General features: G+C 56.3%; 2 protein-coding genes across 3 annotated transcripts in view; both read right to left on the reverse strand.

Moving 5' to 3' along the window:
• The window catches only part of PARVB (parvin beta), a 98,627-nt gene that overhangs the window by 51,074 nt on the left and 23,048 nt on the right, over positions 1-24,505 (reverse strand). The window contains exons 7-13 of one of the 2 annotated variants that reach the window (XR_007494846.1): positions 24,003-24,061; positions 23,061-23,080; positions 21,448-21,509; positions 21,263-21,331; positions 18,882-18,983; positions 18,197-18,269; positions 17,468-17,794 (exon numbers count right to left, since the gene is read on the reverse strand). Coding sequence is in view for 1 of the 2 variants with exons in the window: in XM_049771656.1 (XP_049627613.1) it covers positions 17,718-17,794; positions 18,197-18,269; positions 18,882-18,983; positions 21,263-21,331; positions 21,448-21,509; positions 23,061-23,080; positions 24,003-24,061 (462 nt within the window). In the remaining variant the exon portion in view is untranslated. Of the gene's footprint in view, positions 1-17,081; positions 17,795-18,196; positions 18,270-18,881; positions 18,984-21,262; positions 21,332-21,447; positions 21,510-23,060; positions 23,081-24,002; positions 24,062-24,505 lie in introns of those variants that run through there. The other variant, XM_049771656.1, reaches the window with a different exon arrangement.
• On the reverse strand, positions 17-12,848 carry PARVG (parvin gamma). The gene is made up of 12 exons (XM_049771683.1): positions 12,776-12,848; positions 10,633-10,697; positions 10,123-10,225; positions 9,868-10,005; positions 9,061-9,176; positions 8,420-8,475; positions 6,601-6,623; positions 4,760-4,818; positions 4,501-4,569; positions 2,665-2,766; positions 313-385; positions 17-167 (listed from the first exon to the last, which is right to left on the reverse strand). Exons 1-12 carry the CDS (start codon positions 12,843-12,845, stop codon positions 58-60), a joined length of 984 nt encoding a protein of 327 aa, XP_049627640.1. The 5' UTR covers positions 12,846-12,848; the 3' UTR covers positions 17-57.

The following is a 24,505-nucleotide window of genomic DNA, read 5'->3' on the forward strand; positions in this document are numbered from 1 at the left end:
CACAGACATGGGGGGAGCACGTGCCTCCAAGAACCTGAAGCCTGGGAAGCACTGAGGCTAGTCGGGCAGTCCTGGGGGCAGCTCGCCAGGGAGTCCTCGCTGCTGGTGCCTGCAGTGAAGGCTGTACAGCAGCTGCAGGGTGCTCCGCGGATCCTTGTTCACGATGTCTGGGGGTGCACAGGGTGTCTCAGGGCTATCTGGGGCACAGGGAGCCCAGGACACCCAGCACGAAGCCCCTCACTTCCCCCTCCTTCTTGGGACTCTCCCTCCTCCCCGGGGACTCTCTTTCCTCCCCATCTGTGTCCCCCTTGCCTTCAGGGCTGATGGTGCTCCCTAGCAGATCCAGCTCCTTCAGCAGCTCCAGGGCCAAGGTCACATTGTGTAGCTGGAATAGACACAGCACAAGGATCTCATCGAGGGCCCGGAGAGATAGCACAGCGGCGTTTGCCTTGCAAGCAGCCGATCCAGGACCAAAGGTGGTTGGTTCGAATCCCGGTGTCCCATATGGTCCCCCGTGCCTGCCAGGAGCTATTTCTGAGCAGACAGCCAGGAGTAACCCCTGAGCACCGCCGGGAGTGGCCCAAAAAAAAAAAAAAAAAAAAAGGATCTCATCGAGACCTGAGGCTGGAAAATGAGGAAGCTCCTGCCAGGACCACAATTCTGAGGGTTCCCCCCAAAACCATGCCCTTTCCTGGGGCTAATGGCCAGGCAGTATTTTTATTAGACATTCATGCAGCTAGACCCCATTGGGCAGGTGGCCCAGGGGTGCATCTTCTCCTCCTGCTTCCAACCCACCTCCTCATACACAAGTGGGGGTTCCCGAGCTGATAGCCCCGGTCATGGGGACTGAGGTTTGGAGAATCACAAATGCCCAGGTCAGGTCTCCAAGCCCCTTGAAGCCTCAGCCTCTGAGTATTAGGACAGGACCCCAGGATCCAGGCCTCCTGTCTTGTCTCCTACAGATACCTACACCCCTCGGTCTCCCTAGGGCTCCCCAGAAAAGAGCTGGGAGCAAGTCTGGCATTTGGAGCCACACAGCTGTTGGAACATGTTTTTCACATGTGGCCCAGGGGTGGGAATAAGTCAGAGCAAGGTCAGTCAGAGTTGAGGACGCCCTGTCTGTCCCCCTTCTTCAGCCATCTCTGCTCTACAGTGACAAACACAAGTCAGGTCACAGCACTGCCAGTGTCACAGGAAGGCTCTGTCTGTCTCGTGCCCCATTAACTCTCTGAGTCTCTGCCGTGCCACAGGAGAGCCAGGCCTGGTTAGTGGCACAGTCTGGGGGAACAGGGTGGGAAAGGACAAGAGGGAAACTCTGAGCTGCAGCAAGATGGTTCAAACCTCATCAGTTCTAGCCATGTGCTAGAGCCCAGAGGCCACTGACCAACACTGTGCGGCTGCCCTGTGGGTGGGTGGGGAAATGCTAGTGGCTGGAAGCTGCTGGTTGGCATTTGAGTGCTTTGGCATTCTTCAGGCTGGAGGCGATAGCTGGCTGGCACAGTGCTGGCACATGGCAAGGACCCACCACCGCCAGCAGAACCATGGACACTGCCCATGTCCTCCTATCCACCTGCCCACCCAGCATCTTTGCTCCTGGGGATATGAGTGTCCCTGGGCCCTGCGAAGGTGGAGCCCCAAGAAAGAGGGTGCTTCCATGAAAGAGAGAGGAGTACCAAGTGGTGCTGGCCAAGTTCTCAGTTTCCCTTTCTAAATGGAGATGCAATTCCTGCCCTGACCCTGATGATGGATGGATGGTATAGATGAACAAATGGATAGGTGGGTGGATAGTGAATGATGGATGGTGAATAGATGGATGGATGAGTGGATAAATGGGTGGATGGGTGGGGTGGATAAATGGAGAGTGAATGGAGGGATGGATGGAGAATGGATGAATGGGTGGATGGGTGGGTGGATGGATGGATGAGTGAGTGAGTGAATGGATATATAGGTAGATGAATGGTAAGTGGTAGTTTGGTGGGTAAATGAATGGGTGAATGGGCATATGGGTAAATGTATGTATGTATGTATGTATATGTGGGTAGTTGAGTGGATGAATGGGGGTGGATGGATGAATAGTTGGGAAATGGATAGATGGATGGATAGTGGATGGGTGGATTAATGGAGACAGCTGGATAGATGGGTTGATGGATGGATGATGGCTGGGTAGATGGATGGATGAATGGATGGTAGCTGGGTGGGTGGATGGATGAATAGATGGATGTGTGGATAAAAGAATGGATAGATGGGTGGGTGAATAGATAGATGGGTAGAGGTATGTATGCATAGATATATGTAAGTATGTATGTGTGGGTGGATGGATGGGGTGGGTGGATGAACATTGGATGATGAATGGATGGAGAGTGGATGGGTGGATGATAGTGAGATAGATAGGTTGATGGATGAACAATTAAAGGATGAATGGCTAGGTGGGTACATAGATGGATGGACTGCTGGATGGATGAATGGATGGGTGGATATTGGGTGGTTGGATGACTTGAACTGGCTGAATGAGTGAATGGGAAGGCCAACAGGAAGGAACAATGGTTCTGACTTGGATGAAATTCCCCTCCACTCTTCCCTTCACTGAGCAGTGACTAGGCCCTGCCAGTTCCCTAGACCTGCCAGCTCAGGGGAGGCAGCCCCAGATGCGCTGGGGAACATTACCATCTCGTCGGTGGAGCTGGGCGTGAGGTAGAATTCCTTCAAGTGCAGGAAGAAGCCCTCCAGCTGTCCAATGAGCAGGAGCAGAATGACCCCGTCTGCAAACTGTAATGGAGCAGAGTCTAGGGCACACCCTGGGCATGCACCCTCTGAGCTTCTCCCCTGAAGGGAGAGGACTACCCCAGGAACTGGAGACCACACAGGCTGTTGGTTTTTCATGGGGGTGGGGGGCTGGTGGTGTCATTTAGCACCTTGGAGCAATCCTCAAATGCAGGAGCATGGGAGCGTGAAGGGCAAAATTATTCCAGCAACCAAAGAAGCTGAGGTGCGGGGAGGCTGCCGCGTTAATGTGTGTCTGTGTGTTCAGAGATAAAGCCACCTCCCCGCCCGCCTGTCCTCCGCTAATATAATCCCATTCAATCTCTCCAAAGATACAAAGCGCAAGATTGGATATTGAAGGGGCGCAGTGGGACAAAAATGCTGCTCAAGTCCCCAATGGAATTTCCTCGCATTAGCGCTCTTCCCAAGGCATCAAGTAGGCCTGAGGGCCGGAGAGATAGCATGGAGGTAAGGCGTTTGCCTTTCATGCAGAAGGTCATCGGTTCGAATCCCGGCGTCCCATATGGTCCCCCGTGCCTGCCAGGAGCAATTTCTGAGCATGGAGCCAGGAATAACCCCTGAGCACTGCCGGGTGTGATCCAAAAATCACAAAAAAAAAAAAAAAAAAAAAAAAAAAAAAAGTAGGCCTGAAGTCTTCCCCTGGAGACAAGATGCAGCCTGGGGATTCCACCCTAGTCCCACCACACTCGAACCCTTTAATCTGCCCATCTCTGAGTCCCCATTATTTTACTGAGGCGGGTGGAGAGAGGTTCTGGGCAGATTTGCAGGGCTGAGGTGAGGGCGGGAAGGAGAGGACTGAGGCATGCTTTGTATGCAAGCATCCTTGGATGGACAGATGGGTCCTCCCCACAATGCACGGTGCCCTCCAGCACCTGGGGTGTGTCCCCAAAATACAGCAAAGCAAAAACAAACAAACAAACAAACAAACAGGTAGATGATCCACAGAATACAGCTGTTTACGCTGCATCTGATATTTTTTGAGGGGGGGACACACATCCCAGTTCTGCGCTCAAAAATTACTCCTGGTAGGTTTGGGGGTACCGTATAGGATGCTGGGGATTGAACCCAGGTTGACTGCATGCAAGGCAATTGCCCTTCCTATGTGCTACTGTTCCTATTCCCTACATCTGAGTTTTTTGAAAATCCTCCACTCCGTTGCCTGTTTTGGGGGTCCATGCCAGTTCTGTGCGGCTGGCACCCATTTTGCAGGGAATGGGAGAAGCTCACAGGGAAGAGAGTGGAGGCTCAGGTTCCAACTCCAGCTGCATAGTCCCCTGAGCACTGAGCCAGGAGTAATCCCACACTCTGTCAAGTGTGGCCGCAAAACTCAGGAAAATAGAAGAATTTGATTTTAGGTTTAGGGCACCTCATGGGTATGGATGAACAACCTTCTGGTCTCCATCACCTTCCCTTCCACTCCTCTCATGGGTGGCCAAAGGGCATGGTCCAGCCTCAGCTCTGGGTTGCCTCGTTGTGTGACCTCGGTCAAGTTCCTGAACCTCTCTGGGCTTCCCGAGCTGCTCTGGGAAAGCTGGTAGATAAATTAGGAGCCTGCCAGGGGCTATGGGAGGGTGTGATGAGTTGAAGGGGCACACATGTTGTCCAGGGCAGGACACACTGTCCAGCCATCGGGAACAGGCTGCCATCTGGGGAGGGACCTGATGATAGTCTGAAAGACTCAGTCCATATGGGCGGTGACTGTCCCCCACGAGCCCTTACCTGGGAGTCCAGACTCTCCACTGACAGGCCCAGTCGGCTCAGCTTCTGATTCACGAAGCTCAGAATGTTCTGTGTGAGGCGACAAACACCACCGAGCTCCAGAGGGAACCCATGGGTTGGGATAACAGAAGTCCTGGCCTCACACCTGCTCCCCCACAAACAACAGTGTGGGGCAAGAACCCGATCTTTGCTCCCAAGGTAGGGAGTGGGCAGTAGGTGGGCAGTGGGCAGCAGGCAGTGGCAGGGCGGCACCCCTCACCTCCTTCACAGTGCCCAGTTCCTCTGGAGACAGCTGGAACAGTCCATCAGTGCCATCCCCTGCAGGGACACAGCAGAGCCACTATGGGAAGGGATTCAACCACCTTCTCTGCCTTCTTCCTGCATCCACAGCCTCCCTCTGCCCCTGTTCTCTGTAGCCCCTCAGAGGCCACTAGGGCACCTCTGGAGCTGTGGCAACCCTTCTGGAACCCATCCTGCCCCTACAGCTCTGAGGTGAGGATGGCTGGGTGGAAGGATAGAAGGATGGGTGGAGGATGGGGGAAGGAAGAACAGATGGATGGTTGATAAATAGATGAATGGACAATGGGCAGATGAACGGTTGAAAGGATAGATGAAAGGAAGAATGGATGGATGGATGGATGGATGGATGGATGGATGGATGGATGGATGGATGGGTGGGTGGGTGGATGGACGGATTGGTGGATTGACAACAGGCAGATGGATGCATGGATGAATGAACAACAGGTGGATGGATGGGTGGATGGACAATAGGTGGATGGATGGATGGATGGGTGGATGGATAAAAGGCAGATGGATGGATGAGTGGAGGAACAACGGGCAGATGGATGGGTGGATGGATGGACAAATGAGTGGATGAACAACAGGTGGATGGACCAATGGATGGGTGGATGGACAAGGGGCAGATGAGTGGACAGACAATGAGTGGATGGATAAATGGGCGGATGAATAGATGGTTGGGTGAATGATGAAGAGAATGAATAAGTAGAGAGGCTGCATCAGTAAGTGGATGCATAGTAGATAGATTACTAGATGGGTTGGTTATTCAATGAATGAACGGACCTTAAGACCTGTAAGTGGGGGGGCCGGGCGGTGGCGCTAAAGGTAAGGTGCCTGCCTTCCCTGCGCTAGCCTTGGACGGACCGCGGTTCGATCCCCCGGTGTCCCATATGGTCCCCCAAGCCAGGAGCAACTTCTGAGCGCATAGCCAGGAGTAACCCCTGAGCGTTACTGGGTGTGGCCCAAAAACCAAAAAAAAAAAAAAAAAAAGACCTGTAAGTGGATGGATGGATGGATGGATGGATGGATGGATGGATGGATGGATGGATGGGCAGTTGGGTGGAATGGATAGATGGGTCTAAAGATGGCAGGTTGGTGAATTGGTGATGGATGGTTAGATGAATAGATGTGTGAGGGATGTGAACAGATCAATAGATCATTGAACTATTGCTGGCCAGGCTGACTGAAGAACAAAGGCGTGAAGGGATTGATTGGACCAATCAGTGACATTCAATCATCATCCTCACAGAGCCTAAGAGGCTGGTGGCGACACTGGTCCCATTTCCAGAAAGGAAACAGAAACAGACGGGCAGAGCTCAGGTGGTTAAGGAAGGGGAGGGGAGTCACGATTGCAGCCAGACTGTGGTGGCCAAAAGCCACACACATCTCAACTCCGCTGGCACTGCCAATGGGCATTACAATCTCTGTCCAGATGGGCAGCAGTAATGTAAGGAACGAGGTGGAGGGCAGAGTGATAGCACAGTGGGAGGGCATTTGCCTTGCACGTGGCTGATCCATGTTCGATCTTTGGGCATCCTATAGGGTCTCCTGAGCCCTCCAGGAGTGATTCCTGAGCACAGAGCTGGGAATAACCCCTGAGCACTGCTGGGAATGACCCTCCCAAAAGAGATAGAAAGAAAGAAGGAACAGACAGACAGAAAAGAGGCGAGGGCAGGGGGAGACTGAAATACAGGCAGACCACACAGGAAGTAGGAGCCCAGGCCCAGCCTGGAAACTTCCTCATTTACACATTTCAACACAAATCTGGCATCAACCGGCGCCTTCGGTTACAAAGATACTCACAGGAAGGTCGGTCCTCTTCAGGGCTAAAGGGGAAATTTGAGGAAGAAAAATGGTTTAAAACAAAATAAAACAATGCTCTCAGGCCTATTGTTCTTTAATAAGGAAGGCTGCTCTGGATTCCAGGACAGAACAGCTCGTCTGTCCATCTCTGACAGCTCCCCACAGAAGAGGCGCCCCACACCCCAGACTTCCACACCTAGAAACGTCTGGATCTGGTTGTTTTTGCGGTTTCTGTTTCAGTGGGATTTGGGGGCATCTCCGTGTGTCGTATCGACAACAAAATAGCATGAATCCCAGGTTCCTGCATTTCGGCCTCTGGACCGCCCTGTGTCTCCCCACCCACACCCCCAGATACAATCCCTCCGGGTTCCCCATGCCCGCTCTACCACTCGAGGCGGGGTGTGGCTGGGAAACTCCATTGTCTGTTCCAGTAAAGCCCAGTAAGTGGAATCACAAGCTGGCTCAGTGGCTGCCCCTGCCTCCCTTTCATTGTTTTTCAGTGGTTCTTTGATTGCATGGTTGTTTTCTGGCCCGGCCTCACCCTTGGAAGAGAGGTTCTGGGCCAATGTTCTGACTATATGGGCCAGTGTGACCCATGCTGGAGTGTCCAAGGCACGGCAGGGCAGAGAAGGGTGATCCAAGGACCTCAGAGGAGGAGGGGGGCTGGGTTCCTGCACCCAATCACACCTCAACTCAGAGTCACCAGGATGAATAGATGAATGGACAATGGGCAGATGAATGGTTGAAAGAATATATGAAAGGAAGAATGGATGGATGGATGGATGGATGGATGGATGGATGGATGGATGGATGGATGGATGGATAGATGGATGGATGGATGGATGGGTGGATGGGTGGATGGACGGACACATCTGGGTGTGGGGCAGATGGAGATGGGGCAGAGCAGAGGCTCACAGCAGGATGCCTGGAATGGAGCCCCATGTGCTCACAGGGTCACTGCAGCACCCTATAACCTGGGATCGACCCTCAGTGGCAGCCGGACATGACCAAGGGCCAGATAGCACCCCTGGGAGCATCCCCACTGCATCATGGCTGCATCCAGTGCTCCTTGGTACCCAGGACCCAAGATTTGCAGGTAGAGCCTTGACTCCAGCGGCTGTTGTGTGTGGGGTGAGTGCCTGGCAACTGTGAGAGCCTCGCCTGTGATCACAGCAGGATGGGGCTGACTCCATGCCAAGCTGAGCAGAGTGGGAGCCCTTCAGGAAAACTGGGCAACTTCTGACCAGCCACGCCCCCTTGGCCAACCACGCCCTTTCTCTTAGGGCCACGTCCTTCCATGTCAAGGCCACTCCCCTCTCAGACAGACCACGCCCACTAAACCACGCCCCTTCTCTGCCAAGCCACGCCATTTCTCAAGCCATAGTCCTGTTCCTTCCCAACCAGCCACACCCCCTCAGCCCCACAGCCACGCCCCTTCTCCCACCATGGCCATGGTCCTTATTGGGGTCGCCACACCCTCTCACACTTTAGCCACGCCCTCTCTGGAAAAGCCACGCCCTTATCCCAAGGCCACGCCCTTCTTGTTCCTTGACCAAGCCCTTTCGCATGCCAGTCATGCCTCTTTTCATACCAAGTCCATCTCTCACTGTCTCTGTCTCTCTGTCTCTCCCTGTCTCACTCTCTTCCTGTCTCTCTCCATCTCTCCCTGTCTCTCTCTGTCTCTCTCTCCCTGTCTTTCTCCCAGTCTCTCTCTGACTCTGTCTCTGTCTCTATGTCTCTGTTTCTGTCTCTGTCTCTGTCTCTGTCTCTGTGTCTCTCTCACCCCACAGCCTCACCCTGAAGATCCTGCTCCTCTCACCTGCCTCCAGTCAGTTGTTCCACCAGTTTCTCAGACTTGAGGCCATTCTTGGTGCTCTGAGGAAGAAAGTGGAAGGGATTGGGGTTCTCAGACACCTCGGGAGCCCCTCCGACTTGGTGGTGAGAAACCAGCAGACATCGGGGGACTAGATCATGCCCCTCCCTCCCCACGGGGCAGCCGCACCCCTGCAGTAGCTCAGCCGTCCTTCCCAGGAGCCGCATGGAAGCTTCCCGTGACTAGAAGCGCCTAGCTCGTTCCAAGGTGTCCCCCAGACTCTCACTCAGAACCCCGAGGCCGACAGGTCCCTGGCAGGAGCAGGGGCCAGAAAGCACAGCAATAGAGCACTTGCCTCGCACGGGCTGGCTTGGGGTCCACCCTCTGCTCCACACCGGGAGTGAATCCCGAGCACGGAGCCAGGAGTCAGCCTGGAGCAGAACTGGGTGGTCCCCCCAAAACAGAAAGCAGGAGCAGATGGGGTCCTCAGAGTGCATCAGAGGGAAGTGCTGTGGATTTCTGGGGGGAGGGCATGAGCCCAGCACCAGCCAGGCAGGTGGCAGAGAGCACGGTGGGGTACAAGCACTGAGGAGGCTCCCGGGACGCTCTCCCCCCCCCCAAACTTCCATGTGGTCCTGGGCCCTCACCTCCATGAGGATCACCTCAACCTGGACGTTTCTGGGCAAGGCCAGGTTGGGCTGGAAGTGAGCTGCCAGTGCCAGCAGCAGGTGTAAGGTGGCCAGCAGGTCCTTGTTAAAGATGGCTGAGGGGGGACAGGCGTCAGGGGGGTGCAGGTGCTCTGTCCGGGGCCAGCATCTGGGACACAGCCCTGCCCCTTGCTGCAGGGACGTAACTGCGCCAGCCTGAAGCAGGGGGTCTGGTGGGAAACTGAGCCCTGGCTGACTAATGGCCAAGTTGGGCCGGACCCAGGGCTCCCATGGTTCTGGTCTGTGTCTGGCCTGAGGCCCAAACTCGAAGCTTATTGTCAGGGTGGGGTTGCGCTGGAAACAGGTCCCAACTCAGAGAAGCCCCTTCATTCCCCAGCCTCTGCCTCCCCCTCTGGAAAAGAGCTGGACGGAGAGGGGCTGGGGTGGCGGAGCCCAGCTGTGTGGGGCGGGCCTGCAGGACACCCAGCCTGGCAGGCAGTGCCCAGGTCACTGAGATGGGACCTTCTGGTGGCAGGTGGGTGCGACACAGGACACAGAGCCCAGTGAGCTGCAGCTGTTTGGGGTGCCGGCTCAGGACCTCACGCCCCAGGCCCTGTTCCGCCAAACTCCTGCTGCCAGCCTGGGGCACAGGATGGGGGTCAGAGAACAGAGCACAGAGCTCTGGGGCCGGGCACGGACCCCACACACCCTCCTCAGGCAGAGCAGGGCTCCCCAAACTTCACCACCCTAAGACCCCATGAGCAGGCAAAGACCCCACACGGCCTCCCCAATAGGCCCCACACACACCATCCACACTCCATTTGGAAGGCTGCTCCACCTGCAGACTCTGGCCAATGGCCTCCAAGACCAGGGAGAGCTTCCGCCTCTGGCTGGAGGCGGTCAGTGCGATCTCCTCCACCTCCAGCCTTTGCCCGGACAGATGCTCTGGAGGGAGAGAAGGGGAGGTCAAGGGAGAGGGGGAGGGAAAGAAGGACATTGGGGAGGGCCAGGATGCCCTGGAGTGGGTCCCCCTCACACACCCCTATCCTGCCCCGCACTCACGGAACAGGTGATGCAGCACGAGCCCGTCAAACATGTCCTCCTCCAGGCTCCGAACCACGATGTGCTCGGCCAGGAGCTGCATGTTGACCCACTCGGTCAGCACCTGGGGGGGGGGGGCACAGAAAGCCGCTGGAACTGGACGCAGTCCTCTGCCCTCCCTTCAACTGGCCCAGCACTGCCCCCTTTCCCGTCCACCCCTCACCCCTGCTCCTCCTTTCCTGCTGTTGCCCTTGCCTGGGCTCCCTCACTCATCCTGGCCTTGGGCTCTACTTCCAGAGGAGCCTAAAGTGAGACCAAGTGTCCAGGCCTGAAGAGATGGTCCAGAGTTGGCCTTGCTGACTCTGGGCTGTTCTGGGGCCCCAGACAGTGGGAAATGGAGGTAAGAGTGGAGGCAGGCAGGTGGGGGACAGAGGGGAATCGATTCAAGACCTCCAATGATGGGAAAGGGGGAAGGCCTCTAGGAGGGAGGCTACAGGAAAGTGCCTGGAGAGCTGGGTTGACAGGCCTCACCTTTTGCAGCTCTTCAAATCTGGGGTTCTTCCGAGAGGTAGGGGGCAGGAATTTCTTCTTTTCTCCTGCAAGCAGAGGTGAGCTGCAGGGGGGAGGTGGACCTGTTGTTATACACACACACACACACACACACACACACACACATATACACACACACCGGATGCCAAACCTCTGCAGGGACTTGGCTCCCTGTGCTCCTTTCCCCCCTACAACCCCCCAGCTCTCCTCACTGTACCCCTCCTCTCCCCCAGGGAAGAAGAGCAGCTCAGGGGCTGAAGAGATAGCATGGAGGCAAGGCATTTGTCTTGCATGCAGAAGGACGGTGGTTCAAATCCTGGCATCCCATATGGTCTCCCGAGCCTGCCAGAGCGCTTTCTGAGCATAGAGAGAGCCAGGAGTAATTCCTGAGCACTGCCAGGTGTTAGTTACCCCAAAACAAAAAAATATAAAAAAAAGAAATTATTTTATAATTACTTCATTATGAAATTAATAAAGTATTAGGGACCGGAGAGATAGCATGGAGATAGGACATTTGCCTTGCATGCAGAAGAACGGTGGTTCGAATTCCGGCATCCCATCTGGTCCCCCGAGCCCGCCAGGAGCGATTTCTGAGCGTGGAGCCAGAAGGAACCCCTGAGCGCTGCCGGGTGTGACCCAAAAACCAAAAAAAAAAAAAAAAAAAAAGGCAGCTCAGCCAGACCCTGTTTCCCAGGAGGGCTCCCCATGTAGGCACAAGAGGGAGGCTCCCCCGGCCACCTATCTGATCCTCAGGGCTCCCCCTCCTGACTCCCCAGAATTGACAGAACAGCGGCAGAACTGAGTCCCCAATTGTGACTTGCCTATGTTCACAGAGCTGCCCCCATCACCCCCATCTTCACCCCACAACTGCAGGCTTCTTTTCAGTGTTCTGAAAATCTCTGCAAAGAACATGCCTCACTTGACAAGGAGGGGTGTGTAGGCACCAGGCAACCTGCATAGTCCTCGGGGAGTGGGGGAGTGTGAATGAATGAATGAATAAATGAGGGAATGAATGAGTGATTCAGTAATAGTCAACGGATCAGCGAATGATGGGAAGATGAATGAATGCAGGAGTAAATTAAATTAATGCAGGCGTGAATGAAGATGGGAGTGAATGCGTGCGTGCCGCGGTGTTGAGTGATCTGGCCTTGCAGCCCCGCACCCCTTCCCAGAGCAGATTTCGCGCCACTCTGGTCCCCGCATGCCCAGGCCCTGCCTGCCAGAGCGTCAGGCTCCCCTAATCAGCTGTGAAACAAAGGAAATATTTGGACGAGTGAGGAAGCTCGGCCGCACAAACAGCAATTTTCCTCCTGCTGCTTTTCCATTTTCCAGTCGTTTATCAGCAAGACCACGAGTTGGGGGTGCAGTGGCCCCGACGGTGTAAGCAGGCCTGGTGGCCCTCCACACCCTGAGGCTCAGAAGCCCATCCCATGCTCGTGGTCTACACAGCCCAGCCAACTCCCCACGGAACAACCCCCTTCTGCCCTGACACCAACACAGTTGGGTGCTTTCCGGGGATCCAGGTTCCACATGTCTGAGGTCCTTTACTGTGACATGGGGGCCACAGCTGGATGCAGCCCCAAGGTGTCCCCGAGGTGGGAATTTCTGGGGCAAGTGGCTACAAAGCCCCCAAGCTCAGAAGACAGACACCGTTGACAGGGTCCACGCTTGGTAAGAGCATCACGCCCACCTGGCCACCAGGGAGAGGGGGGCAGAACCGGACACCCCCTTCCAACAAAGACCCTCCCAACCCCCGCTCCATACAGCAGCTGTCTGGAGTTCCAGGAGGTACCACCATGTCTTAATAGGGCTGTTCCTCCGTCATGGTACTCTATGCCTCAGTTTCCCCATCTGTAGCATGGGGTTTTAAGAGCGTGGAGGGAGGCACTGCTTTACATGTTTCAGTCAGGACCAGTGCTCTGATCTGGAGGCATGGAGCCCGAGAAAAGAAGGAGAATTCCACAAAAGCATCCAGAAGGTTCCAGAAAGTTCCAGAAGGTTCCAGAATTGGGTGGAGTGGGAGCCAATACAAAGCAAGGCAGGGGCAGAGTAGAGGACTTGGAAAGCGTGGCTATAGTGTGGCTATAGCTTGGCAGCCCCTCAACCCTGCCCCTCATCCCCTTACCTGGTGGAGGTTCCTCTTCCTCCCCCGGTCGACTCAGTGACAGCAACAAATTGGGGTTCATGGTCTCCATCTTCACCCTGGGAGGGGGAGTCAGGGCATCAACATCCAGCCCCCCCAAATACATTCTGGTACCAACCTTCCATGCCTGGGAACTCTGGGCAGACACATGGTCCTGCTGAGCGAGTGTGAGGGGCCCCCATGTGAAGGGGAGGTGACCCCATCTGTGCACCCCGCAAAGGGGACCCCTCGGTCAGCCCCCTGGGACCCCATCATCTGGAAAGTCAGGACAAAAGCAGGACCCGAGAGATTCAGGAACCCCCAGGCTGATTCAAGGGGAAGTGGGGTGTGGGGCATTGTTTGGGGTGAACACACATGTTCTCTAGGATCCTGGCTTCCAAATGGGACCCCCATTTAGACCCTGAGGTTGGAACAGGAGGCATAGGTGGGGGCAACTTTGCCAAGCTGGGGTGAAGGACAAGAACACAGACTCAACCCGACTCCGGAAGTCGAGATTTGCTGAGCAAACATTCTTGCCCCCCCCCATTGACGGGGTTCACCCTGGGTGCGTGGGGTCTAAGGGCCCAAAGAGTGAACCATGCCCGGCTGGTTCCTCCTTCCTGCAGTGGGCAGCCCCCCTCCTTCGGGTGCCCACTTCCTGCCCACTGGGCAGGTGACCCATCCTACCCCCCACAGTATCCTGGGTCTGCCCTGAGGGTCAGGTGGGGGTTCAGACTCAGCTCTTGGGGAGGTGGGGATGACCAGAGGGGTTGGGGATACATCCTGAGTAGGAGCAGCAGAGCCCCTCCCGGGGCCCACTTTGGGGGAGGAGGAAGAGCAGCCGGGAGAGGACCCCTGGAATCCAGCAAGTCTTCCGTGTCTGGCAAAGCCCCAGGACGCTCTGAGGTTCTGCCTTTCTCGACAGGCCAGCTGGGCCGCCCATGGCAACTGAGTGGAGCTGGGGTCTCCTCTGGCCATCCTCAGCACCCCCCTGCATCAATGTCTCCCTCCAAACGCAGGTTCAGGGGTCCTTCTTCTCCCCAGGGGGAAGCGAATGGTGGCACACAGCATCTATTACCATCTTCGGGAAAATGGGGGTGATTGGGTGGAGCCCCAGGGTCAAGGGCCTCTCACCTCAGATTGTGACCCCCAGCCTCAGCCACAGGAAGGCTGCAGCTCCCCAGGGCCGGAGCCTCACCTGGCTTGTCCTCCGCAGAGATGGTCCCCAAGACAAACTAAAGCAGGTTCCGCTTCCCCCGGGCCCCAAACCACTCACTTCCTGCACTGCCCCTGGGCGCGGGGCCTGCTGGGCCAGGCAGCGTACCGCCCCCTCCACCTATGGGAACAGCTGTAGGGCCACAGATCTGCCCAGCTCCTCCCAGGCTTTGCCTCTTGGGGACATGGTCGCCTCATCACACAACCCTGACAGTGGTCCCAAGACATAAAACAGGGACAGGTTCAGAGACAGAAGGACACTAGGTCAGCAGCTGGGTCGCAAAGATGACGAAAAGATCAGGTATCTTTGTCCATCTATCCACTCACCCACCCATTCATCCATCTATCCATCCTTCCATCCACTATCCACCCATACACCATCTATCCACTCACCCATTCTTCTATCCATCATCTATCCATCATCTATCCATCATTCATCTTTCCTTCCTTCCTTCCTTCCTTCCTTCCTTCCTTCCTTCCTTCCTTCCTTCCTTCCTTCCTTCCTTCCTTCCTTCCTTCCTTCCATCCCCTCTTGTCTGTTTCATTGTTTTGCTTTGTCCATCTGGCTTCTCCTTTTTTCCTACTTCCTTCCTTCCATCTATCCATCCTTCCACCCACCCACCCATTCTTCCATCCATCTATCCATCATCCATATTTTCTTCCTTCTATCCATCCATCCATCCATCCATCCACTCATCCATTTTTCCATCCATCCATCCTTCTATCCACCCATCCATTTTCCATTCATCCATTCCCATTATCCTTCCTTCCATCAACCCATCCATCCATCCATTCTCTTTCCTTCCTTCCTTCCTTCCTTCCTTCCTTCCTTCCTTCCTTCCTTCCTTCCATCCTTCTTCCTCCCTCCCTCCCTCCCTCCCTCCCTCCCTCCCTCCTTCCTTCCTTCCTTCCTTCCTTCCTTCCTTCCTTCCTTCCATCCTTCCTTCCTTCCATCCTTCCTTTTCCTTCCTTCCTTCCTTCCATCCTTCCTTCCTTCCATCCTTCCTTTTCCTTCCTTCCTTCCTTCCTTCCTTCCTTCCTTCCTTCCATCCTTCCTTCCTTCCATCCTTCCTTTCCTTCCTTCCTTCCTTCCTTCCTTCCTTCCTTCCTTCCTTCCTTCCTTCCTTCCTTCCTTCCTTCCTTCCTTCCTTCCTTCCTTCCTTCCTTCCTTCCTTCCATCCATCCATCCATCCATACATACATACATCTATTCCCTGCTCCAAACCTCCTCTGAGGGGCTTCCACCCAGCTGCCTCCTTCACAGCTGGACCCCCAAAGTTCCTCCTTTCTCCAGTTCTGTGGCATCTTAAAGGCTGCTAGAACCAGGACCCCCAAAACACTGCAGGGTCCTAAAAAGGGACCAGGTGGAAAAAGAGAACCCAGGAGGGTCCTGGCTAAATAGAGGTGTCTCAGATATGTGGCCCCTTCAGGGTCATCCACCCAGGAGAACAAATTTAATCCTGTGATTGTCCTTATCCACCTAGGACCCCCTGGTTTCAGCCTAGGGGGTTCCCCTCTCCCTGTACATGGCCAGCTGCACGTTCCCCATTAGCAGGACTATGCAGGAATCGGGGTCCCACCACCTGCCTGAGGCTGGCATGAAGCAGTTAAGGACCCAGGCCTGGGCCAGGCAGCCCTGCCCACCTGTTCTATGATGTTAGTGGGGGGAAGGCCCAGCTCCCGCCCTCCCGGCCCACCAGAGGTTTGCAGGAGTCAGCAGCCACCCCCCTGCACCCCGTCACGCGGTCCTGACCCGAGCCCGTCTGGAGCGGAGCCGACACTGGATCAGAGCTGAGTGGCTTTTATTGAAGATGCCAAAATCCCAGAGCAAACAGGGCTTAAAACCAGAACAGAAACAGTAACGGGGCGCGGGGGAGGCAGGAGGGATCTGAGCTGGAAACAGCAGCAGTTTCTCATCCGACAATTAAGGGGGCGCGGTGGCTTGTGTAACAGCTGCTGGCTGGAAGGGGCTCCCCAGGGAGCGACAGGCAGGCCTACCCAGGCCCCAGGGGGTGCAAGGTGTCTACCCTGGGCTGGGGACCCCGGTTTCCCTGTGCACCCCCATGAAACTGGATGGCATGATGGGGGGTACAATGTTGCTTTCAGACACCTCCGTCCAGAGAATAGCATCCATGAGGAAGGTTCTAGGACTTTCCTGGAACAAGAGCACTGTCTGGATGCCTTAAGTGCCCATGAGAAGCAGCTCTGGTTGACCACCCCTAGCAGAGGGGTCACCCCAAACCCCGAAATACAGCGTCTGTCTCAGGCCAGCAGGGAAGCAAGTCCACACAAGAATCTTGGCTTACTCTGGGTACAGTGGGGGGTATAGGGGTGCCACAGCCCACAACCTCCACCCAGCTTGCGGGAAAGCTGGTCAGCGTATGTCCCTGGGCAGTGGCCGGGACTAAGCCAGCCACCACCGAGCTAGAACACAGTCTGGGGTGGGGAAAACATTCTAGAACAATCCTTCCTCCTCCACCCCCCCCCCGGGGGGATGGACCCTGGATCTCTGTCACTTGGGCGAGAAGCCGGCGTCTCCCAGATCTTTTTCTCCCAGGTCTCCATCTGGGAGGGGGTGTCCCTGGGGGAGGCTGAGGCTGCCTGGGGTTCCTAGTGACTGTGCCTGCCTCTCTCGCTCTCTCATCAGGCGCCTCTTTAATGCCACCGTCTCCCGCAGGAACCCCGGTAATGCCGCTTTAATTATTTCTTCCCCTGCTGGCAAACTGCCTCCCCAGAAGGGCCGCTCAGCTCCCAGCTCCAGCCGGAATATTAAATCGTTTTCTTCAGGAACTCTGGCCTCATGTGCGGTCCAGTTCAGATCGACAGCGGTCCCTCTGTGCACTGGATTGAAGGCGGCAAGTAGGGTGGGAATTGAAGCCAAGAGCCGGGAGGGGAATGGGCGTGTGTTTGGGGGGGGTGAGGGGCCATAGGCAGCCCCCAACGTGGCCAGAGAAGCCGGCTGTGGTAGACACAGAGGCCACCGACCAGCTCAGAGAACCCTGGAGCTGTGAGGACCTGGGCAGGGATGGGGTGGGGGTGGGGACCCAAAGTGGAGCCCTTGACCCCCACCCAACATATGGCAATATGGTGGGTAGTTAAGCGGTGACTCAGTTCAAGGGTCCTCTAAGGAGAGATGGGGAACATATGGGGATTCTTCCACAGGGAACCAGCCCTGAGCCCCAGAAACAGGAGTGCCTGCAGCTGGCACCCAGCCTTTATAAAAATTCAGGGGCTGGAGCTGAGGCTGGGACTTGGGGTCCTAGACCCTCACTGAGGCTAGATGGAGGATTGGTGACGGCCTCCTCTCTGGGGTTCCGAGTGGGCAGAATTGGAAGCTTCAGGGAGCAGTTGAGAGAGGGGGTGCCAAGCAAGCAGCCGGGACCTTGGGATGGAGCGAAACTGCAATCTGCTGTAGGCTGATGAGGATGGAGATCCAGTGAGCACCCCCCCTGTGCTCCCCCTCATTCCCCCATCCCACACTCCCTGTTGCCAGCTCCATTTGTTAGTGGAAGGTGAGGACCCCATCCTCTGCCTGGGAGGTGTGTCTCTGGCAACCTCTGGTTCGTCTCTGGATGTGCCGAGTGAGCCCCAGAAGGCAGGACCCCAACACAGGCAAGTGGGTCATAACTTGCTTTTCCAGGAATGCCTCAGAGCTACCAGGAAGGAGGGAGCAGTGGGCAGCGCGGGTGCGGGACAGGCTCATGGGGTGTCATTTCCTATGTCCCCGCTTTTACTCCATGTTCTTGTACTTGGTGAACAGGCTGTACAGGACACGCAGCGTGGACTTGAGGTCCAGACTCACCACATCTGTAAAGAAAGCGCGAGACGTGGCTGGGTAGAGCGCCTTCTACAGGTTGCCCCTAGGGTTCCATCATGTCCCAGCACTTCTTTGTAAGATTCCTACTGCCCCCCTGCACTGCGGGACCAGGTCGGTGGGGCCAGGTTTCTGCCTCTGTCCTTCAGGTCAGCATGGGGCATGTGTGGGGTTCACTGAGGTCACCCCGATGTGAGGCCAGGCCCTGTGCCCTTACCCCTCACACTGCCACGCATCCTGGGCACCTGCTATGGCCAGATACGCCCAGTCACCCGCACCTGGGGTCCCACTCAAGGAGATACAGGAACAAAATATTTTAGGGACCTTGACACCAAACCTGATCGCCCAGCCTCCTAAGCCGCAGGGCCCCCGCACCCCCGCTCCCCAGGCCTCACCTTCAGGTCGAGCCTTGGGCTTCGTGAGTCCCCCATCCAGCATGAGCTCAAAGGCCAGGGCCACGTTGTGAGTCTGGGGGGACAGAAGCCAGTCACTGTCCCCATCTGCCCCTTAGAAAGGGGTGGGGAAGGTATGGGGGACACCCAGGAGAGGAGAGGGGATCAGGGGGACACTGAAGAGATACTTGGATGTGGGAAACACCTGAGAACTGAACTGAGAAGCAGGAGCAGAGGCGGGTGAGGAAGGGGTGAGTGCCCGCTCCATTTTGGGTTCTGGATTCCGAGTTTCAGTTCTAGGTTCTGGGTTCTGAGTTCTGGGTACCGAGTCTGGGTTCTGGATTCAGAGTTCTAGGCTCTGAATCTGGGCTCTGGGTTCTAGATCTGGATTCTGGGTGTGAGATTCGAGTTCTGAATTCTGGATCTCAGTTCTGGGTCTCAGCTGTAAATTCTGGGTCTGGGTTCTGGATCTGGATTCTGAGTTCTAGGTCTAGTTATGGATCTGGGTTCTGGGTATGGCTTCTGAGTTCTGACTCCCGGGTCTCGGTTCTAGGTTCTGAGTTCTAGGTCTCAGTTCTAAATCTGACTTCTGGGCCTTAGTTCTGGGCTCTGAGTCTGGGGAGTCCAAGGGGAAGCGTAGGCGTATCTGGGCCCCTCTCCCACTGCCTGTGGCCTGCAGAACACACACCTTCTGCTCAAAGCTGTCGGGAGTCAGGTGGAAGAGGTGCAGGGGCACAAAGTAGCCGTCCAGGAGGCCCATGAGCAGCACCAGGTAGACACCGTCTGCGAACTACAGAGGGGGGTTGTGCGGGTTGGCACCCTGCCCTGGGGGCGAATGGGGCTGGGCACCCCACCCTGGGCCCTACCCAGCTTGGTCCCGGCTCACAGAACCCCATGTGTGGGCCCCAACCCTAGCGGGGTCCTGCATGGAGGGGGGACAGGACAGCGAGAAGCAGCCTTCCTAGGGAACCTCAGAGACCCCAGCCCCTATCACCCAGATCTCTGCAGGAAGGGACGAGATCCTGACCCCCCCCCCAGGGTGTCCATCGGCAGTACCCACTGCCCCCTAAGGACTGCCATGGGATCCTCCCAGAAAAAGTCAGGGCAAGAGGGCTGTAAGCATAGAGAAGATCCCAGACTCCCAGAGAGGGCTGGATCCATCTTAGGAGGAGGGAAATATACACATATGGACACAAACACACATGTTACATGTGCCTACACACATGTAACTCTCTCTGTTTCTCTCTCTGTTTCTCTCTCTCTCTCTGTTTCTCTCTCTCTCTCTGTTTCTCTCTCTCTCTCTGTTTCTCTCTCTCTCTCTCTCTCTCTCTCTCTCTCTCTCTCTCTCTCTCTCTCTCTCTCTCTCCCTCCCTCCCTCCCACACACACACATCTGAATTTGGGCTCTGGCTCTGGGCTCTCTGGTTCTCAGGCATTTAACACTGCACATAACTATCAAGGCATATTCTGGAGCCTCCAAACTTTCGCAGTATAGAAATCCGTCCAGGGTCTGAGTGATAGTACAGCGGTAGGGCATTTGCCTTGCACACAGCTAACCCAGATTTGAGCCTCAGCATCCCAGAGGGTTCCCTAAGCACTGCCAGAGCCAGGAGGAACCCGAGTGTCACCAGCTATGGCCAAAAAAAAAAAAAAAAGGAAAAAAGAAAAGAAATCCATCCATATGCCTTTGGACAACCAATTTTCCAGTCTCCGTGGCCAGTGAGTCTTCTGCACTCCAGACCATTTTGGGGCCTTCCTGGGCCCAGAAGGGCCCCTGAGCCTAAAAGATCAAGGCGAACTGAAGGCTCTTTGCCCAAACTGAGACATCCTGCTATTTGGACAGGTGTGGGGGCCTCTGGGAGGTGATGCTGGGAACCCCGCGAGGAGGTGAGAACATGGGGCAGAGAATGGTCTGATCCTGGGGCACAGCAGCTGGTCACACCTGCCAGGATTCATGGTGACACTGGCTCACTCCAGACACTGACCCCCGAGCATCTGTGCTCAGATGTTCTGGGGCCCCAGAGTGGCAGATGTGTCCTTGGGGACAGGTTCCTGAGGTGACACCAGCCCGGGGAGGCACGGTGCAGGAGGACACAGACACAGCAGTGCAGGCAGGGTGGATTGACAGACAGATGTGGACAGCCATGGGACAGAGCAGCCGTCAGGGCACCTGTTGGCATGAGGATGACCCCAATGTGTGTAATGTGGTCCCAGAAAGCTCCATCCTGTGTCAGCCCACAATAAAGTCCACTTGGGGCTACCTCTGGCTTCCATGCCCAGCCCTGTAGGCCACGGGGCTTGCTGTCCTGGATGGGGGTGAGGGAGAGGAGGGAGGGTGTGCAGGGCCCTACCTGTACCCCTGCACCAAGCTTGAGTTACTTTTTAATTTGAGGCCACACCCGGCAACACTCAGGGCTTCCTCCTAGCTCTGCACTAAGAAATCATTCCTGGCAGGCTCTGGGGACCATATGGGATGCCGGGGATCGAACCTGGGTCAGCTGCGTGAAAGGTAAATGCCCTCCCCTCTGTGCTTGGATTCCCCAAGTACTTTCTTAAGGAATGCTGCTGGGCAGCCTCCAACTGGTGCCAGTCCCAGAATGAAGCCCAGGAGAGTGTAAGCAGAAGGGCATAGGGTGTGGGGGGACAGAACTTTCTAGAATTTTCTAGAAGCCTAGGGTGAAGGAATTTCACATGCAAAGGAGGAGGTAGGGAGGAAGTTAGGAGTAAAAATAAAGTGGAGGGAGAGTCACTTCCTCTGAAATGGGTGGGGTGAAAGGAGCAAGTTGGGGTGAAGCATTAACTGGTATTCTGGTCGGACTGATGGGGCCCAGGAAAAGAGGGGGGCGGGGACCCACATCACACCCACGCACAAGCACATGCACACGCAAGGAGAGGAAGGCAGAAACTGGGGTCCCCTTACACACGTGGCGGAGAAGGTGAGACCCAAGAACCCTGAAATGCACTCGGAAACCAAAGCCGGGCTTCTGACACCTGAAGGGGGCTCCATTGGGCTCCACATCCCCTGGGAGATACCCCTGGACCACCCGGGGTCCCTGCGCCCTCAGCTCACCTGCGTCTCCAACTCTGTCACCTCCAGGTTGAGCTTGTTTAGGTGCTTGTTCACGAAGGTGACGAGGGACTGGGGGAGCAGAGGCACAGGTGAGGGGTTGGGGTCAGGGCGGAGACGCAGGGTCTGCGGCTCTGGTCCCCCCCAGGCACCCGAAGGGGACGGGCCCTTGGGGTGTAGACCCTCACCTTCTTCACCACGTTGAGCTTGTCTGGCGCGTGGTCGAACAGGGTGTCAAAGGCGTCCCGCTCTGTGGGGTCACGAGGCAGGGTGGAGACGCGCACAGGTTCTCCCCAAATTCTCCCCACTTCCACCCATCCATTCCCTGAGGCTGGGTCCCACAATCACCCAGAGTGTCAGATGATCTAACCCCAAACACCCCCACTCTCACCCCAGGACATCTTCATCTAACCCTAGGTTGAACACCCCCAATCTCACCCAGGACACCCCCATTTTTACCCCCGGACACTCACTTTCACCCAGACACCCCATCTAACCCCAGACACTCCCACTTTCACCCAGGACACCTGCTATATCACCCAAGCGCACATGTAGTGTGTGTCTCTGCACACGGATCCCGAGTGCCCATGTTTAGGTTGCACGCACATATGTAAAGCTGTGTTTGTGCTGGAGCCCCACACCCTTCCCCCACCTCGGTGCTGTGATTCAGTTCCAGAAGCTTCCCTGCAACTGGGGGGCTGCTCCGTCCCCCAAAGCACAAAGGAGCTGCAGGAGCTGGGCTGACGTCAGCTGGTATTTTTAGCGGGGCCACCGCTGGGCTGGCAGAGGGACCGTGGAAACAGGGGGTCTAGGCGGGGCCCCCCCCAGGCACATGCTGGCCACTAGAGCAGAAATAAGTGTGGCTGGGTCCCCCTCAAGACCCTACCCCCCACCCCAGGCCTGTAGGTCAACCCCTGAGGACTAGGAAAAAAGGACAAAGGACAAATGGGGTCCTGCCTGAGGGCATAGGACGGGGATGGTGTCCCGCCAGCCACGTGGCCACAGTCAGCTCAGCTACCCCCAAGAGTCCTGGGGTGTCACCTACACTGTGATTGACAGGGGTGAGGAGGCATATGGGTAAACTGAGGCAGCACCAGCGAGTGGGTTTCTGGAAAGATGGGAGAAAGGTGGGTGTCCATGTGAGCTGGTGCCAGCCTCAGGCAGCCCCCAAGGACACATGACAGAGGGTACCACAGTACGAAGCTCCAGGCCTGCCATGACTATACACCACCCAAGGCTCCTGGAACCACCCTGCAGGACCTCCCAAGGTCCCTGCTGTGGCTACCTCCTGCCACTGGGGAGAGGTGGGGTATAAGGAAGTCACTTCCTTGGGGACCCAACACAGGGCAGAACCAGGTCACTGTCCTCGCAGCAGTGTGTGTGTTCCATCACCCTGAGAACTGTCTCGGGGACCCCCTTATCTGAGAATAGCTTCAAACCCTCCAGGGGTTCCGCAGCCTCAGCAAACATGAGTGCAGGACAGGGAAGAACCCCGATGAGCCGGTTGAGGGTCCCCAACCCTCAGGGTCCCTGACCCTCAGGTTCCCCACTGACCTGCCCCTGACCCTGCTCCCAACTGGCTCGGCTGGACCCCCCCTGCCGGAGTCCATGACCTGTCCTGAGTTTATACCCTCCAGGTCAAGGCTGGCCCCACCCGAGCCTCCTCTCCTCGATGTCACCTCTGCCTGCCAGAAGCTGACCTGGGGAGTGGGGAGTGTGGGAGGTCACACCCTCTGATCCCCAACTGGGGGGTGCCTGGGAAGCCCCTCCTGGTCTCCCAGTTCCCACCCTGGTTACTCACCAAAGCGGCCCACCATCATCCTGTGAGGGGGAGAGAGGAGAGAGAGAGAGAGAGAGAGAGAGAGAGAGAGAGAGAGAGAGAGAGAGAGAGAGAGAGAGAGAGAGAGAGAGAGAGAGAGAGAGAGAGAGAAGGGTATCAGCCCAAGTGCAGTCACTCCAATTGTCTTAAGCAGCTGAGTTTGGGGGTGTCAGTGACCCAGTCGTCTTCCAGCACCCCTGTTCCTCCCTAGCTGGGAGCAATTATGCTGAGCACCCAAATGCCTCTCCCAGCCACCCTCAGATCCCTGAATATGCCGGTGATCACCGCAAGGCCTGACCGTGTTCTCCCTGTCACATCCAGAACAGGGTCTGTCTGCACAGGTCCCAAGCTTTAGGAGATTCCGAGCAGCTGCCTTAACAGTGCCGCAAAGTGAACCCAAACAAGGAAGGGGTTCAATTGGCTTTTTGAGGGGAGAATTTGGGGGGAGATTTTGAGCCGGCCACACTCAAGAATTCCTCCTGGCTCTGTGCTTAGAAATCATCCCTGGCGGGCCCGGAGAGATAGCAAAGCGGCGTTTGCCTTGCAAGCAGCCGATCCAGGACCAAAGGTGGTTGGTTCGAATCCCGGTGTCCCATGTGGTCCCCCGTGCCTGCCAGGAGCTATTTCTGAGCAGACAGCCAGGAGGAACCCCTGAGCAGCGCCGGGTGTGCCCCCCCCAAAAAGAAATCATCCCTGGCAGTGCTTGGGGGACCCTATAAGATGCTGGGGATCGAACCTGGGTCAGCCGTGCCGTGGCTTTGGCCCCAATGGGCTCTTTTTTAATCGACTTTTGCAATGGTCTGACCGAACCATGCCTCTCCGGATGATCTGGATAAGGGGCCTCGGGGTGGCTGAACCCTGCTCGCATCCCCCTTCTAATGGGGTGACTGTCTCCCCACTCTCCTGGGAGGGGCCCACACTCACTCAGTGGTGGTGGTCAGCTCCTCGGTGGTGTGGCTGGAATGCAGAAGACCTTCCCGCTTCTGTGGGCGCACAGGAGCCCGTGAATACGCGCACCCCAGGGTGGAGGCCCCACACAGCCCTCAGCACCCACCACATTGCCTTGACAACCCCAGCTCCGTCCCCTACAATGCAGCTTCAGGACCAAACAGGCAGCCCCGCACCTGCTGTGCCTGGGAAGTGTGAGGGCTGCAGCTCAGGCACCCTGAGTTCATCAATAAACAGTATTTTGTGGGCTTGTTTGTTTGTTTGGGGACACATTGACAGTGCTCAGGGGTTCCTCCTGGCTCTTGCTCAGAAAAAGCTCCTTGCACTCTGCCAAGCCGGGATCAAGCCTGGTTCGATCCTCGGCATCCTATAGGGTTCTCCAAGCCTGCCGGGAGTGATTTCTGAGTGCAAAACCAGGGGTACCCGCTGAGCGCTGCTGGCTGTGGCCCAACTCCCCCCCACCAAAAAAAAAAGTAAGT

This window comes from Suncus etruscus, chromosome 4 (genome assembly GCF_024139225.1).
Source record: "Suncus etruscus isolate mSunEtr1 chromosome 4, mSunEtr1.pri.cur, whole genome shotgun sequence".
NCBI classification, from domain to species: domain Eukaryota; kingdom Metazoa; phylum Chordata; class Mammalia; order Eulipotyphla; family Soricidae; genus Suncus; species Suncus etruscus.

Excerpts from the sequence above, each read along its gene's own strand:
- PARVG (XM_049771683.1), bottom strand. The coding sequence starts at position 12,845 with ATGGAGACCATGAACCCCAATTTGTTGCTGTCACTGAGTCGACCGGGG. Across the intron at positions 10,226-10,632 it reads GATTTGAAGAGCTGCAAAAG|GTGCTGACCGAGTGGGTCAA; the intron begins GTGAGGCCTGTC and ends CCCCCCCCCCAG. Across the intron at positions 2,767-4,500 it reads TGGAGAGTCTGGACTCCCAG|TTTGCAGACGGGGTCATTCT; the intron begins GTAAGGGCTCGT and ends GCTCCATTACAG.